Here is a 16,643-nt window from a genome sequence, read left to right on the forward strand (position 1 = left end):
AACTTCATGTTTCCTGCAGATTAGCTCGAGAACAACCAGCAGTTTTCCTTCAGCTACCTTCCTCCGCTGATCAGGAGAGACTCCGTGAGAACGAAGCGACAGACGTCACCCTTGTGGCCCGAGTAGACTTCAAATGGACTACGCTGGAGTCTCCCCGAGTCTTTGTGGATATGGTACACCTTTATATCAGCGGCCTGAGACAGAAAAAGAGTGTCCCCGTCCAGCTGTAACCATGGTAACAGTCTGACAATGAGATACAAATAAAACGTAAGCGATTTCAACACCTGAACATCTCAAAAATATGCAGATAATGAGGTGAACTGACTCTCAGGCAGAGACATGATTAACAGCTCTTCTGTGAAACCGAAGTTTAATCCAAAACTCTTGTTGTACATTCTCTCGTTTTACATCTGCACGTCTGCATGATGTGAACTGAAATAAGGAACAACAGAGGACTCACTTAGTTTTCCATCTCAGAGGAATTCTTCTTCTGCAGATCCCGCTGCACCAGTTTTGAGCAACCTTCACTCTGTCCTTGAGGCGTATGAGAGGATATCTGCAGGAACAGCAACGACCAGGATGACTTTGATCTGTGTGGGCTTTGAATGCTGTGGCATTATCCATGAAAACAATGCATATCTGACCCTTTCATCAATCTACACATGTTCAGGTAACACAACAACATTTTTATGAAATAAAATGTTTTGTCACAGAAAAACTGTTTGTTAGTTTTTTAGCACAACTGTGACGTGCAAACTTTTGTTCAGAACCTCTGAAACATCTTGGTTACAATTTCAATTCAGTTTTATTCACATAGCACCAAATCACAGCAACAGTCACCCGAAGGCTCTTAATATTAAGATAAAGACCCTACAATCATCAATAATCTCAGGAGCTGTTTACTGAACTTACATATAATAACTTTGAATACAGACTTTGTGACAGCTTGTTGAGATGGTCACCTTTCACTACGGCTTCAGCGAGCGATTCGATTATAAACGCTCTGCAGCGCGCCGCTGTGTTAAACGATGTCGACACCAGCGTTTCACCACACGTGCGACTACAAACAGACCTGCAACAGAAACTCATGTAGGAGCAGCGAATGAACACAAAGTGTGACAGCCCACTGATGACGCTCCAGCAGCAGTGATGATGACCCACAGTCTGCTGACACACCGTGAAGAGCAGAGAGGTGGAGCCGTTACCGACACACTGAGCTCAGCGAGCGTGAAACACCAGCGCTGTTCCTGTAATCACCACAAAACCTTCACTGGGACAACGTTAGCAGGAGTCCATCAAAGCAGCTGATCAGCAGGCTGTGACCTCAGCCTGCACATGTTTCATACACTACGCAGACAAACTGCTGACATGTTTACATTATCCAGCTTAATGACGGCTGACGCCAGGACATGATGCCTGCAGCAGACGTGGGTCAGTCTAAAGGGGACATGGGGGGGACCAGACCATATTTATTTCAATTCTTTTGTAACATTTCTCAGATTAAAAGTGATATAAAATATTGTATTAATTCAAATGCATTCATAATTAACAACAAGCCAAAAAAAGCACGTGGGCCATTAACCCTCGAGCCACTGAGCTGGGTGTCAGCGTGGACCCTGAATTATCATTATTATTAAATAATGTCTTCACCACGATGAAGGTTCTGCTCCCAGCAGCACAAACATCTGCCTCATATCAACGAGAGAGCCTGCCAAGAATACAGAGTGAGGCTTGCCTGAGCTTAGAGGACTGACTGACTGTACTGGAGATGATTCATGTGTCTTTTTACATTTAAGAAATGTAGTTTTAATATGGACTTACAGTCAAAGGGTTTAGTTTAGTGTGGAGTTACATTTAAAAGCACTGAAACCAGTGAGCACTCACTTTAAAAGATTTTTGTCTTTTGAATATTTGTTGTTGCTCATGAATAAAACTAAAGTCTTTCGATTCATTGACAGATTACAAATAGAGAGCTGCAGCCTCAGTTTACACAGATGATTTTTTCTTTCAGCTTCCTGCTGGGACTTTGTCTCTGTGCAAACGGTTTTGGTGAGATTTGACTGCAAAGAAAATTCAACAGTCAGGTTTAGTTAACGTTAGCCTGAACAAGTGGAGATCACTATGACGACAGTGGTTTTCATCTTAGTTGTTCATGCAGGCTGTCCTCTTTAAGAACTGTGCTCGCTCACATAAAGGTGAGAAAAAGTGCATCTAAAGTTCAAAAACAATGAAAGGAACACGTTAGATCTCAGTGGGAACTAAAATCATCCTGCATATGGGCTGGACAGTGTGTCAGCACTGAAAGGATGCAGCATCATTAGTTAGAAATGAAAATCATACAGGGCTGAATACAAAGAGACCTGCAAAAACAAAGTGAAAAAACGATGAAGCCGGTCCAAATTTCATTGCAGCAACTCAAAATGTGCTCTGTGCTCCCGCATGCATCTAACGAGGCGACAAACGGTGTCCTGAGTGATCTTCTCCCACATCTGGACCAGGGCATCATTAAGATCCTGGACAGTGTGAGGGGCAACGTTGCAGCAGTAGATAGACCGACACGTGATGTCAGAGGAGGCGAGTGTAGGGAGCAAGCAACAGACTCATCCAGGAAGTGCCCGCTGAACCCAGGACCCAGTGTGCATCAATGGGTCCACACTGACACACTTCTGTGGATCGTTCTCTATAAGCTAGCATCTTTTCAAAAACGTAGAGCAGCTCTGTGCCACCAAACATTTACGTTTAACTCTCTTCTCCATTATGATACTTGATCTTGTCATATAATTGGCTAATTCGATATTTGCATAAATATCTGGTGACTAGAATGCATATTACTGCTCAGTGTACTATCAGTGGTGCGCTTTATTTTGAAAAGCCAGACAATCAGAGGTCTGACTGGAATGATCTAAAACCTGAACATAAGGGTGAAAAAACAAACAAAATAACTGACAGACAAGATGAGGACAACACCACGAGTCCTACTCTGGGTCCTGACTTTACAGTGCTTGCACCTTAAACTGAATACTAGGATCAGGACTTGGGGTCAGGTGTGAAAGCTTTGGTTCAAACACCGCAGCAGCATCAGGGCAGCTGTCTCGATGTTAGTGGTCACAGATGTGGACACTCATAGCAACACGTGTACGTTTAAGCCAAAGCAGGTGATGCTGCAGCCACATCGCATTTTATGAAAAGCTACTTAGTCGCGTGTATCACTGTCATTCAATTAAAAGTGCTGAAAGTCATTTAAAGTAAATCACTTTTATTTAAAGTGAAGTCTGTTTACTGGTTTATGTAAATGATGCACTGGGACCACAGCGTTCATGGTTACACACAACAACATGCTACGGCCGCAGGTGTGAGCTCCGCTGTCACTCTGTATGCAGTGCGGCGGCGGCACCGGCCAATCAACGCTGCACAACAATCGCACAGTTAGGCTAATGCTAAGCTAAAAACACCCAGCAGCTTGCTCAGAAGTGTGCGACTGTTTGCTTACATGTCCTTCCCCTCCCGAGTAATGCCGGTGTTTAAAAGCTCTTTAGCAATCTTCTTCCAAACAGCGTCCCGGTTTACAAAGCGGTAAAAGCTTCTACAAACTTGAGAGAGGCGACTGAGAGATCTGTAGTCCAGATAAGAGAAGATGTAATAGAGAAGATCCTCTGGCAGCTGAGGCAGCAGCATGGCGAGCCCCCGGGCACCGCGGCGCCGCTCTCGAAGCCTCTATGTCCGGTTCTGTGTGTTTAGTTTGTGTATTACGCCCAGCAGTAAGGTTCACCTCACAGAGCAGGGACAGACATGACACAGGAAGCCATTCTTGCAATGAACCACCGCTTGATGACGACACGCAACGTGTCTGTACGTCATGACGTCATATGTTGCTTTCCCGTTTCAGGCTCGATACGCTGTTGGCCTCCACTGCAAAAGTCAGATTTCTAATGACATCACATTATTGTTGAAAGACAAAAAAGAGGTTAAAAAACAGCAAAGCAGCGCATGCGTGTGTGCACAGAGTGTTCAATAAAGGGCTTCAGTTAAAGGAAAATTACATTCGAGTGTTGTTCTACAATATTTGAAGTAAAAAACAAACAAACAAAATTACATTTTCGGAAATATGTATACATTTATAAATATATAATATTTATAATCGGTATAATATTTATAATATTTAAGTTTGAGACCCCTGCTCCTTTAGCTCCTCTGCATTAACCTGGGTTTGTCTGAATCACCTACCAGCCCGCCCTCCTCCACTCTGTTCTCTGTTGGACTCAGTAAATGTACCTGCTGGATACATTTCCTCCTCGAACACCCCCAGTCCGTGGAAAACTCTCTTGGCAACCTCCTCCTAGCATTAACTCACTCCAGCTCACAGGTAAGCCACGTTTTTGCCTTTCATACCTTTGTCTGCATCAATGGAATATTTCCCCCAGTTAACTCTGTTTTCCCCAGTGCCTCACGTCCCCTACCGACAGTGTTGGTCAAGTTACTTGAAAAAAGTAATCAGTAACTAATTACTGACTGCAGGTGTGCCGCAGCGGTCAGTGGAAGAATCCGCGAGTTTCTCTGTGAGTTTCCCATTACGTCGTAGCTACTCGGTGCTTGTTTGGAAGTTTAGGGGTTTTTTCTCTGTAAAAAGAAGTTTTCTTCCCACGCACAACGGACACTAATGTTTTTGTCACTTTTTATGGAATCAAACTCAAAGTAAGGTCAGTACTTCCACGCTTTAAACACTGCACGCTCATACTCTCTCTGCACTCGATATATGATCCATTGTTGATCTGCACACAGCTGTTGTCACGAACGTCGCACTCGCTTACATCACTGTCATGAGACATTCTCGCAAAAAAATCACGGTTTTAGTAACGCAGTAACGCAGCGTTCCTACGGGAAAGTAACAGTAATCTAATTACCGTTTTTGCAATAGTAATCCCTTACTTTGCTCGTTACTTGAAAAAAGTAATCAGATTACAGTCAGGTGTTACAAGTAACTCTGCCTAGCAACCACTCCTGTGTTCAGCAGTTAATATGGAACAACATGGACGTCCCATATAATGACGTCGATGGTTTGATAATGCAATTTTAACTGTTGGTTGATTTTTTTTTTAAATCACAATGGTGGACTTATTAATTAATATCAATTTGTAAAAACATTCATGAAAAATACAATACCTATAAAACTAACCGCCATTGTTTTCTATGCTATACCAAAAGCTGTGCCCATACTGTATCGATTTTGTAAATTGCTTATCCAATGTAAAGGGGGACTGCAGCAGGACACAGGATATGCCCTGGGCTGGTCACATGTCAATCACAGAGCTAGGAGAAAACGATACACACTAATAACCAAATTAAGAATAGCTAACTGGGGACGGGAATCGAGAACTGGTACCCAGTGGTTCCATTTCTTGGCATTTTTAGTCTGTTTGCTTATTGGTTCCACAGTCAGCTGATTTCAGTTTGTGTATTGGAGGATAGTGGTGCAGGCTCCAGCACTGAAACTGTGCTCAGAGTTGGATCACATCCCACATTAATATTAAGAAAAAATATTTAATATTAATATTATGAATAATATTAACAAGATACTTAAAGTATGTGTGTGGCTTATTTACAGACAGCTATTCCCCATTAAACTGAATGAATTTGATCTGTGAATGTGCACATTGTGCCATTGTCTAAATACAGAGCTGATAATCCAACTACAATCTGAATAAGTTTACTTTGAGTTTTTGTAACTTCTAACTACGTGTTCTGGATTGTTTTATGTACACGCACATAATGTTTCATCATAGAAACCCAACTTATTTGCATAGTTTCAAGTTTATAATTGTTCTAATTCTAGTTGGTAAAATGTTTAATTTTGCCTTAATTGATGTTTTTAATAAATGACTTGTTATATTGTTCATCCCAGCTTCCTGATTACTGCCTACTTGTTCTTGCTAAAAACCTAAATTAAAAATAAGCAAATGTGTTACTTTTCCTACAGGATCAGCTTTTGTCCAGAAAACTTCTTGCTAAAACCAACAGTTAATTTATTTCAAACAAATTATCTTTATCTTCTAACAAATATTTACAAATTTACAATTTCAATAAATTTACAATTTGCAAAAAAAAATTCCATTTCCATATAGCTACAGTTGTCAAACTATACAACTATACATCCATCAGAAGGTCAGTTATTCTGTCTGCAAGTCCTCCGGTTCACATCAGTGGGGAAGGAAGTAAACTCCACATCACCCACTGATGCGTTCACTGCTGTACAGGTGTTATATGGTAAAAAGTTTAATGTTTAAAATAAAACACCTTAAGAATGAGGTGAATGATGCTCGTGTAAATGCGTTTTGAGAGCTCGTTTTTTTATCATAACAGTAGACACGTGTGTGAGCTTCAGTCATCGTCACTGTTTATCTGCACTTACATTAAAAGCTTTAGAAACTTTGTAGTTACTTTTTTATTTCACTAAGCTATGTTCAGTTTCTCACGCAGGTGAATTCATGTCCATAAATTAGAGGCCGACACTATATGATACATAACCTCAGAGCAACAGAGGGTTTGGTTTGATCTCTCCTGGCTGCAGACTCTGGGACAGTTTAGCCACTAAAACTGTCAGGGTTGTGTTATGGTCACATGACTACCAGAGGTTCATTGACTTTAGCTGTTTAGCATCAGTAGCATCAGTTTGTGCTCATTCACATTATTTTCCAAGTTGCTCTTTGATCAGCTGAACTGTTTGTAATTAAAATATGCATCATAAAAATCAAAGCTCTGCACTCTAAAGGCTGAACCAAACACTAAGCTGCCAAAAGATCATTTATGGCTGGCTTTCCAGCTGAACTATCATGGCTCAAAAAGAGAAGAGGTTGGGAGGAGGGATACGTGGAGTGGAAAGGATGTATGGGGTTTGCAGTGGGGGTGTTTGAAGGGTGAGGGGGAGTTCTTTTCTTTTGATCTTTGATAGCAAAAGGGCGGAAAAGAGCGAAGGAGCTTTGCCAAAGCTGGCAAACACATTTAGCTGGTAATTGTTCAGATTATACTGACAATCTGTGTTAGAAATGCTCAGACAAACACAGGTTTACAGCTCCAACTGGAAGAGTCAACAGGTCCTGTGTAAAGCCTGCTGAGCTAGAGCGTTACTGTGACCAGCTGAGTGGGTTCAGTTATCCACACTGGTCTAACTGGTGCTTTTAGCCATTTAATGCCATTTCTGAAGGAAATCCACCTTATTGCTTTTGTGCTCATTGCATATTACATATACATTACAGTATGAAACTAATCAGACTTCTTGAGTTATCTGTAGTCACCTAATGACAGGAAATCAACACCAATAATCTCACAGATGCATTTTTCAAATGAACTACTTTTTAAATTTGGACCATTAGATGTTGTAATATTGTAAAAAAGTATAATCAGCAAATAGAGAGAAATCTTAGGAAACTGAGAGGAGCCTTTGGCACCGACAGTGTATCCTTGTTAAAATAGGCTGACATGTTTAGTCTCCAGGGTGTCTCTAACACAATTCTGACAACTTTTTCAACGTCTCTGTTTTTTATTTTTCAAATCCATTTTTCTGATTCTGTATTTGTTCACAGTTCAGACAGACGCCTATTTAAATATATTTATGTTACTCTGATTTACTGCAGGAGGACGGGAACACACAGGTCAGTGTCACAGGGCCAGCACAGAGAGACAGAAACCCGGGCATGGTGGTTAGCACTGTGCCTCACAGAGCATGTAGCCAGCATCTGGCCAGGGCCTTTCTGTGTCAGGTATGCACATTTTCTCCACATCTGGGTGAGTACTCAAGTACTCCAGCTTCCTCCTAAAGACATGCAGTTCCTGTGGCTGAAGCATTCTCCAAATGCTTCAGCATTTAGTGAATCTTCACAATAAATAAGGGCGTCAAAAAAGAACTAGTTAAATGTTTTAAACAGCATAAAGATAGGATTTATTGCCCTACCACATTTCCAGTATCTCTAAATAGCATTTTCAGTTTAAATTAGACTTGCAAGTTGCAACATTGTAGCCCAGAGAAAAAGGGCTGTTTCCTCACTGGGACAATCCTCATCTTATTGAGTGGACTGGCTTGTGGCATTTGAGGCTGCTTCGAAGGACAGGATGACATTGCATGATCACCCTGCTATTTTACAGCCTACATAGGGGAGATCGAGGCAGGGCTTAAACTGGTGCTCACACAAATTAAGAAAGTAGCTCTGTTTGTTTATTTAGAGTCATGGATGATGATCCATCCATCCATTTTCTTCCACTTATCCGGTGCTGGATCGCGGGGGCAGCAGCCTAACTGGAGAAGACCAGACCTCCCTCTCCCCAGCCACCTCCTTCAGCCTGTTTAGGGGAACACCAAATGTTCCCAGGCCAGCTAAGAGATATAATCTCTCCAGCGTGTCCTGGGTCTGCCCCAGGGACTCCTCCCGGTCCGACATGCCTGGAACACCTCACGCAGGAGGCGCCCGGGAGGCATCCTAGTCAGATGCCCGAACCACCTCAACTGGCTCCTTTCGATGTGGAGCAGCAGTGGCTCTACTCCATCACTCGCCAACAAGACCCCAAGATACTCAAACTCCTCCACTCCAGGGCAGGAATTCCTCCCTGACCCGGAGTGGGCACTCCACCCTTTTCTGGTGGAGGACCATGGCCTCAGATTGGTGCTGATTTTCATTCCTGCCGCTTCACACTCGGCTGCGAACCGCTCCAGTGTGAGCTGGAGGCCGTCACCCGATGAAGCCAACAGAACCACATCATCTGCAACAAGCATGATGGGTGATGAAGTCTCCATAAATCTTACCTGACAATACTAGCCTATTTTTATGCATCAGTACTGCTTCACATTCAGTTTTCAATTCACTTCAATTTTCTTTACAAATCACAACAATCAGATAACTCCCATAGGGCAACTATTTGGTGACAGTGGGAAGGAAAAACTCCCTTTTAACAGGACAAAACCTCCAGCAGAACCAGGCTCAGAGAGGGGCGGGGCCATCTGCTGTGACCGGGTGGAGGTGAGGATAAAAGACACGCTGTGGAAGAGAGCCAGAGGTTAATAATAACTAATGATTAAATGCTGAGTGGTGCATAAACACATGGTGAGTGAATAAGGAACATAGTAGACTACTGCAGCATAACTAAGGGAGGATTCAGGGTCACCTGGTCCAGCTCTAACTACATGCTTTGTAGAAAAAGGTCAGTTTTAAGCCCAGTGTTGAAAGTAGAGAGTGTCTGTCTCCCATTCTCCTTTTAAATATCAGGGGAACCACAAGTAACCCAGCAGAGAGTGAAGAACTTGACTTTGTAAGTACTTGAAGACGTGGCAGGTCATTGTCACTGAATATATTGTTTTCTGCAAACTTAACTTTGATGAAGTGGTTAAAATATATATGTGGGGTTTTTAGCGGGGAGATCTATTAATCTCTGTTAATATTTTTCCTGACTTTTCTCACCTCAAGTAGGTGTTTTAGTGAACAGGATACAGAAAAACATGAAGTGAGTGGGAAAGACAAAGAGCAGCAAAGAGCCTGGGGTCACATTCAAACCTGCACCTATCCTTTGGTAATGGGGTCCCCTGCTCAGCCCTGCAAACCCCAGGCAAACTTTTATATTAAAGAGGATCATGTCCTCTTTCAGCAGGCCACAAGAGGAAACATCTGATTTGAAACATGAAATGAATTCATGTGGATTTTTAACCATTTAAGAAATGAGCTGATTCATAGAAATGAACCGGCAGCTTTTGTATTTCTATATATTTAATTTTATCTTATTTTATTCCTGTCAGTCTGCCCCAGGGCAGCTGTGGCTACGACTGTAGCTGCTCCACCAGTGTGTGAATGTGAGAGTGAATAATAGTGGCATTGTAAAGCACTGTATAAATGCAATCCATTATTATTATTATTATTATTATTATTATTATTATTATTATTATTATTATTATTATTATTATTATTATTATTTCATTTCTTGCTAGTGACAGGACAAAAAGTAGGTTTTTTTTGTCAACAGGTGAAGCGACAAAGTAAACAAGATGTTATTGATATCTGAGGGCAGCCCTTTACTTTTCCCAGCTGTCACCAATCTCATAATATTCTCAGGCATTAAATGGAAACTGGACTGGACACACATTCTTACATATCAGTACACAATTTAGAGTAACCAATAACCTAACATGTAGTACATCTTTAGGAGGAAGCTGAAGTACACAACCTGTTTTTCCCCGCCCCGAAGTCTTACCTTCGGGGCGATCTCTTTATCACGCGTTGTTGCTCCTCGTCTTCTGTCCTCCTGCTTACCCTCCAACAGTCTTCTTGGAAACAAAGTAGTGCTCAGCTTGTAATTACAAACCAGTGTTTTGAATGTGTGTATTGGTTAGTTGATGGAGTTTCCTGCTTCATCCTCAGATGCCACACATTCCCGGCCCTTCGTTCTTGCAACTCCGGAAGATATGGAGACACAGCCTGCTCCAGCTGTCAGCGGGCCCCACAGAAGCGATGTTCCGGGGATTATGTTCTGTAAAGATTATAGTTACTTGGGAAAAGCGGGACATTTTATTGCAGCCTAACCGGTGTGGCCAAAAGAACCTGCTGCCTGCCAGGAACGACGGAGATGCTGGTCAGCGGCTCATCACAAGCAGCGTTTCTTGGCTCACTCTCTGCGCTGTCATCTGTTGTTGTCATGATCCTTTTCTCCTGCAAACTCGGTCGATTTGGGGGCGGAGCAGAATCTCCTGGACGGAAACCTCACATTCCTGCACAGACACACCCCATTCCCATCACAGCCTCAGCTCTGAACAGACATCCTCGTTACAATTACCCAGCAGACTGTCCAGTCCACCTAGTTGTCTCTGCCAGCCATTAACAGTATGTGACTTCATATCTCCTCAGCTCCACTTGGTTACATGTGGCTCAAATCAGTTCAATTTTATTTATGTAGCACCAAATCACAGCAACAGTTCCCTCAAGGGAGTTAAGTTAAAGACTCCACAATAGACATTAAAAAACCATAAATCAAACATTAATTGGGCTTGTTAACTTGTAATTTTCTGTTATATCGCAAGAGTACTGTTGCCCGCGGTGTGTGAGTGGTACAATATAATATCACGTTATTACAATATACATAATTATCACGTTCGTACAATATAAATATTATATTGTATGAACATGAAAAGTATATTGTTAGAACAATAAACTTTTCACGTTGTAACGTGATATAGCTCTATTTTTCTTGCCTGGGTGGCAGCTCTACGCTTACGTACTCGGATGAGCTTGCCTCATCCTACAAGTTGTGCCTCCATCTCTTGTGTCCAGATCACACGCTGCACTGCCGTGCTGCTCCACCTTCATTTCTGTGTTTGTGCGTGCGCAGTGTGAGAGGCTGCGTTGAGGGGCGACAGGGTTTCAAACTGGTTTGATTATCTTGTGACCACACGATTGATGATTGGGAGCTGGTCATGAGGTGTTAACTGCTCGTTACCCCATGTATACGACACGATGCACGACACACGATTAAGGCAGAACTCGGGCCGATCCCCAAAACAGTTGCACGACTGAAAAATCGTCTCAAAATGGGCCAAAAATCGCACAGTGTATGGGCAGCTTTTGGAGGCTAGCTCCAAACAAACATCCGCAGCTTGGCAGTGTTTACAGCACTATAATGACCAGACCTAATTCTTTTGAAAACCTTACATCTTTCCACAGGTCCTTCATCAGACATCAGACGTAGACACAGAGCTGGATGAGGCAGCACAAACACTAACCGACGAAGATGATGGATCCCTGGGGTCAGGAAAGCCAGAAGCAGGGGAGCTGGAGAGGTACCGTTCATGTCCATTCACTGGAGGTGTGGATCTATTGCATGGCTTTCCTCACATCAAGAAGCTGTCAATCAAAATCAATACAGCTCTTCCTGCATCTGGAGCTTGTGAAGGACTTCTCAGTCATGCAGGACTCTGTTCACTGTTAAACGGTCACAGCTTCACAGAAAGAACTTTGAGAGCAAACTGCTGCTGAAGCTGAACCATCACCTCACTGAGTGAAGAAATGGCACATTTTTGCTAAATATGCAGAAATATTATGGGCACACCCAAACAACTCATGGTAAACTGAGCTGCCTGTATGAACATATGTTGAAGATGCCTCGTTCTGTTTTCTCTGAGGCTGCTGTGCCTTTGGAGCAAAAATGAATATAAAGTTTACAGCATAGCTTATCACTGGAAATTGTTTGTACAGTTTATATATTTATATTAATTACTGTAGGTATTCATGAAAAAAGCTTTACTGAAATCTGGAAATTAGAATTGTTGTGCCTTATTTTGTTGATGTTTTTACATATATTCCTTTTGAAAATGGTAACATTTTTGTATATTTATTTATTTTTGTTATATTTTATTTTATTTGTTATATTAGTTTATTTAAAAAATAAATCGGACATTTCCAACAGTTACTCACTACTTGAGTAGTCTTTTCGCCAAGTACTTTTTTACTCTTACTTGAGTAACTTTTTTGACAACTACTTTTCACTTTTACTTGAGTAATAATATTTTAAAGTAATGCTACTCTTACTTGAGTACAACTTTTGGATACTCGACCCACCTCTGGTTTGTGGTCAGAAGTGGCTAGATACATGAGTGACCTCAGCCAAGGCCAAGTAAACAAGCTGCTGCAATCAGAAACGCCCAGCTCAAGACCATTTAGCCTTGGGGATGGTACTGTACTGTATTCCAGCAGAAAAGTGACACTTCCAGCCACAATTGGAAAAACAAAATATGACATTGAAAGTGAAGTAGTTCCTGTTGATATTCCACTACTACTGAGCAAAACGTCTCTCAAGAAAGCAGGGACTGGTCGAGACATGGAGAATGACAGTGTTGTTCAAGCAGCCTGTTCCCCTAGAGCTCACTAGTTCGGGACACTATTGTGTGGACATTAGAGATGAAAATACTACAGAAAGCTGTAATGAAAATGAAGTTCTCATGGTAACTGCTGAAATGTCTACAAAAGAGAAACAGAAAGTTCTTGTGAAGCTTCATAAGCAGTTTGGCCATGCATCTGCAGAGAGGTTATTGAGGCTCATCCAAAGCTCTGGCAGTACAGACATACATCATCCACCTTCTTCTGCTTTATCCGGGGCCGGGTCGCGGAGGCAGCAGCCTAAGCAGAGAGGCCCAGACCTCCATCTCCCCAGCCACCTCCTCTAGCTCGTCCGGGGGAACACCAAGGCGTTCCCAGGCCAGCCAAGAGATATAATCTCTCCAGCGTGTCCTGGGTCTGCCCCGGGGCCTCCTCCCGGTGGGACATGCCCGGAACACCTCACCCAGGAGGCGCCCAGGAGGCATCCTTGTCAGATGCCCAAACCACCTCAGCTGGCTCCTTTCGATGTGGAGCAGCAGCGGCTCTACTCTGAGCCCCTCCCGGATGGCCGAACTTCTCACCCTATCTCTAAGGGAGAGGCCAGCCACCCTTCGGAGGAAGCTCATTTCCGCCGCTTGCATCTGCGATCTCGTTCTTTCGGTCACTACCCACAGCTCGTGGCCATAGGTGAGGGTAGGGACGTAGATCGACCGGTAAATTGAGAGCTTCGCTTTTACGCTCAGCTCTCTCTTCACCACGACGGACCGGTGCAGCGTCCACATCACTGCGGCCGCAGCACCAATCCGTCTGTCGATCTCCGGCTCCCTTCTCCCATCACTCGCGAACAAGACCCCGAGATACTTGAACTCCTCCACTTGGGGCAGGAACTCATCCTCAGCCCGGAGTGGGCACTCCACCCTTTTCCGGCTGAGAACCATGGCCTCATGTCTGGAGGTGCTGATCCTCATTCCCGCTGCTTCACACTCGGCTGCGAACCGCTCCAGTGCGAGCTGGAGGCCCTCACCCGATGAAGCCAACAGAACCACATCATCCGCGAAAAGCAGAGATGAGATTCTGAGGCCACTGAAGTGAAAGCCCTCCGGTGACAAAGGGCAGCCCTGGCAGAGCCCATCACCCACCAGGAACGAGTCCGATTTATTGCCGGCAATGCGAACCAAGCTCTTGCAACGGTTGTATAACGATTCACGGAGAGGACAAACAATGTGCAGTTATTCTACAAGAGATAGTTCGTGACTGTGACATTTGTCAGAGATATTGCAAAACCAAGCTGAGACCTGCTGTTGGTCTACCCCTGGCTTCTGAGTATAATGAGACAGTAGCGATGAATCTACATGAGCTGGAGCCCGACGTGTGGTACCTTCACATCATCGACCACTTCACACACTTTAGTGCCGGCAGCATCGTAAAGGCAAAGAAAGCTCCAGAGATCGTCAACGCCTTCATTCACACCTGGATAAGTTTTCATGGTTCCCCCAGGCAGCTCTACACGGATAACGGCGGAGAGTTCAACAACACAGAGATTCTGGACATGGCTGAAAACCTCAACATTGAGGTAAAAACAACGGCGGGGTATAGTCCCTGGAGCAACGGACTACTGGAGAGACATAACATGACACTTACAGAAATCCTCCTGAAGGTAAAAAAGGAACAAGGATGTGACTGGCACACTGCGCTAGACTGGGCCCTTATGGCCAAAAACAGTATGCTTAATGTACATGGTTATAGTCCACATCAACTTGTGTTTGGCCAAAACCTCAACCTTCCTTCTGTGTTGATGGATAAGCCACCTACCTTAGAGGGCTGAACATATATCAGCATTACATGCTTCCAGGAAAGCATTTACTGAGGCAGAGTGTTCAGAAAGGATCAGGAGAGCTTACAACTTAGGCCTACAGATGACAAATATGAGGCAGGAGATAAAGTTTACTACAACCGAGTCGACTGTACAGAGTGGAAGGGTCCAGGTGTAGTTATTGGGCAGGATGGAGCTGTTGTATTGGTAAGACGTGGTGGGACTCTTGTAAGAGTGCACCAGTCAAGGTTGAGTAAGGTGGATGCACAGAGTGGAGATAATCAAATACCACAGAGAACTACTGATGATGACAACAAAGACACAGTTGAAAATGATGAGACAGACGCACCCGATGGTGAACAGAGCACTAGTGAGGAAGAAGACAACAGTGTTCAACATACAGCCAGAGTATTAGGCAGAGCAGGGAAAGCCAAATAGCAATACAGAAACTGGTACAAAGTAATGGTGTATTTGATGAAGTGAAAGACCTGGGCTAAAAATGTGTGTCTACTAGATGTACACTCAAAGAAACTACTAATGGTGTTGTCCCGAAGGCTCGACTTGTGGGGGTTTGAAGAAGTTAATACTCAAGAACTACAGAAAGACTGTCCAACATGTGCATCAGAGTCCCTCAGACTGGTGCTGGCTGTGATATGTCAAAACAAGTGGAAAGTGAATTCAACATTAAATCTGCCTTTTTGCAGGGAATGGAGCTGTCAAGAGACATTTATCTTCACCCCCCACCTGCAGCTGGCAAGGACAATGTTCTATGGAAATTAAAAAAGTGTGTTTATGGACTTGCAGATGCTTCACTTTATTGGTACAATAAGGTCAAAGACACTATGCTCAAACCTGGTGGTAAAATATCACAGTTTGATCCCGAGGTGTTTTATTGGCAGAATGAACGATCTGAGGTTACAGGAGTGCTTGCATGTCACGCTGATGATTTCCTTTGGGCTGGTTCAAGTCACTTTGCAAGTCCTTGTGGGCCGTGAAGAACATGACAGCTTTTCTTATGTTGGTATGGATATTTGTACAGTTAATGATGTAATAGAGGCGCATCAACAACTTTACATTGACAACCTACAGCCGGTTCAGTTACGAGCAGCACGGGCTGTACAGAGGGAGGCTTCCTTAAGTGAAGCAGAACGTGAGCAACTCAGGTCAAAGATAGGACAGATTTTGTGGGTTACCAAACAAACGAGGCCTGATGTGATGTTTGACACATGTAGCCTGGGATCTAATATCAAAGATGCAACTGTGCAGTCCATTCATGAAGTGACCAAAGTTATCCGTAAACTTAAGGCAGAGAAAGTGACTCTTGAGGGTAACAGTGAGGATTTGGCATTGGTTGTTTTCAGTGGTGCTTCTTTTGGTAACCTTCCTGATGGCGGTACTCAAGGAGGGGCATTAATCATCTCGTATCGTATGGATCGTATGGGTAAAGGAGGAAAGTTTTGTCCTCTCTTTTGGCAGGCTAAACAAATCAGGCGTGTGGTCAGAAGTACACTGGCAGGAGAAACTCTTGCCATGTCAGATGGAATAGACAGTGCAGTCTTCCTGGCAACACTTTTTTCTGAGCTTACAACTCAGGCCTGTTTATCAGCTACATAATCAACCTCACTACAAAGAACCAGCTTCACCACCCAGTCTCCACCAGATTGTGGTGGATTGCCTAAGCATCGTTGGAGACACACAAGCGTGGTAATCAGGCTTAAACCTGACTCTTTGTAAGTTATTGTGCTAACATCTCTCCTATTCCCAGTGTTCACCTCGCTGTCTGAAAAGCAGTACCTCACCACTTTGACAATCTCTTACGAGCTGGGTTTACTTTCAGGACAATCGATGGATTATCCGTTGCCTTCTCTTTATCTGCCCGTTTACCCTCCTGTGGTGACCAACTTCTCGGAAAAAACCAAAGAACTCTCCCGGATCCAGAAAGCCTCTCCCTGAGATCACAGCTCCTGCAGTCTCAACTCACCATTTAA

The 16,643-nt window shown here is 43.5% G+C and overlaps 1 protein-coding gene and 1 long non-coding RNA gene across 3 annotated transcripts in view; one reads left to right on the forward strand and one right to left on the reverse strand.

Moving 5' to 3' along the window:
- The window catches only part of fbxw4 (F-box and WD repeat domain containing 4), a 46,804-nt gene extending 42,959 nt beyond the window's left edge, over positions 1-3,845 (reverse strand). For both annotated transcript variants that reach the window (XM_085183677.1, XM_085183676.1), the window contains exons 1-3: positions 3,491-3,845; positions 461-556; positions 58-243 (exon numbers count right to left, since the gene is read on the reverse strand). In XM_085183677.1, coding sequence (XP_085039803.1) covers positions 58-243; positions 461-556; positions 3,491-3,675 — 467 coding nt within the window. In that variant the 5' untranslated portion in view covers positions 3,676-3,845. The remainder of the gene's footprint in view (positions 1-57; positions 244-460; positions 557-3,490) is intronic.
- The window catches only part of LOC146504771 (uncharacterized), a 126,714-nt gene that overhangs the window by 18,721 nt on the left and 91,350 nt on the right, over positions 1-16,643 (forward strand). The window lies entirely within an intron of this gene.

This window comes from Neolamprologus multifasciatus, chromosome 13, assembly GCF_963576455.1.
Source record: "Neolamprologus multifasciatus chromosome 13, fNeoMul1.2, whole genome shotgun sequence".
NCBI classification, from domain to species: domain Eukaryota; kingdom Metazoa; phylum Chordata; class Actinopteri; order Cichliformes; family Cichlidae; genus Neolamprologus; species Neolamprologus multifasciatus.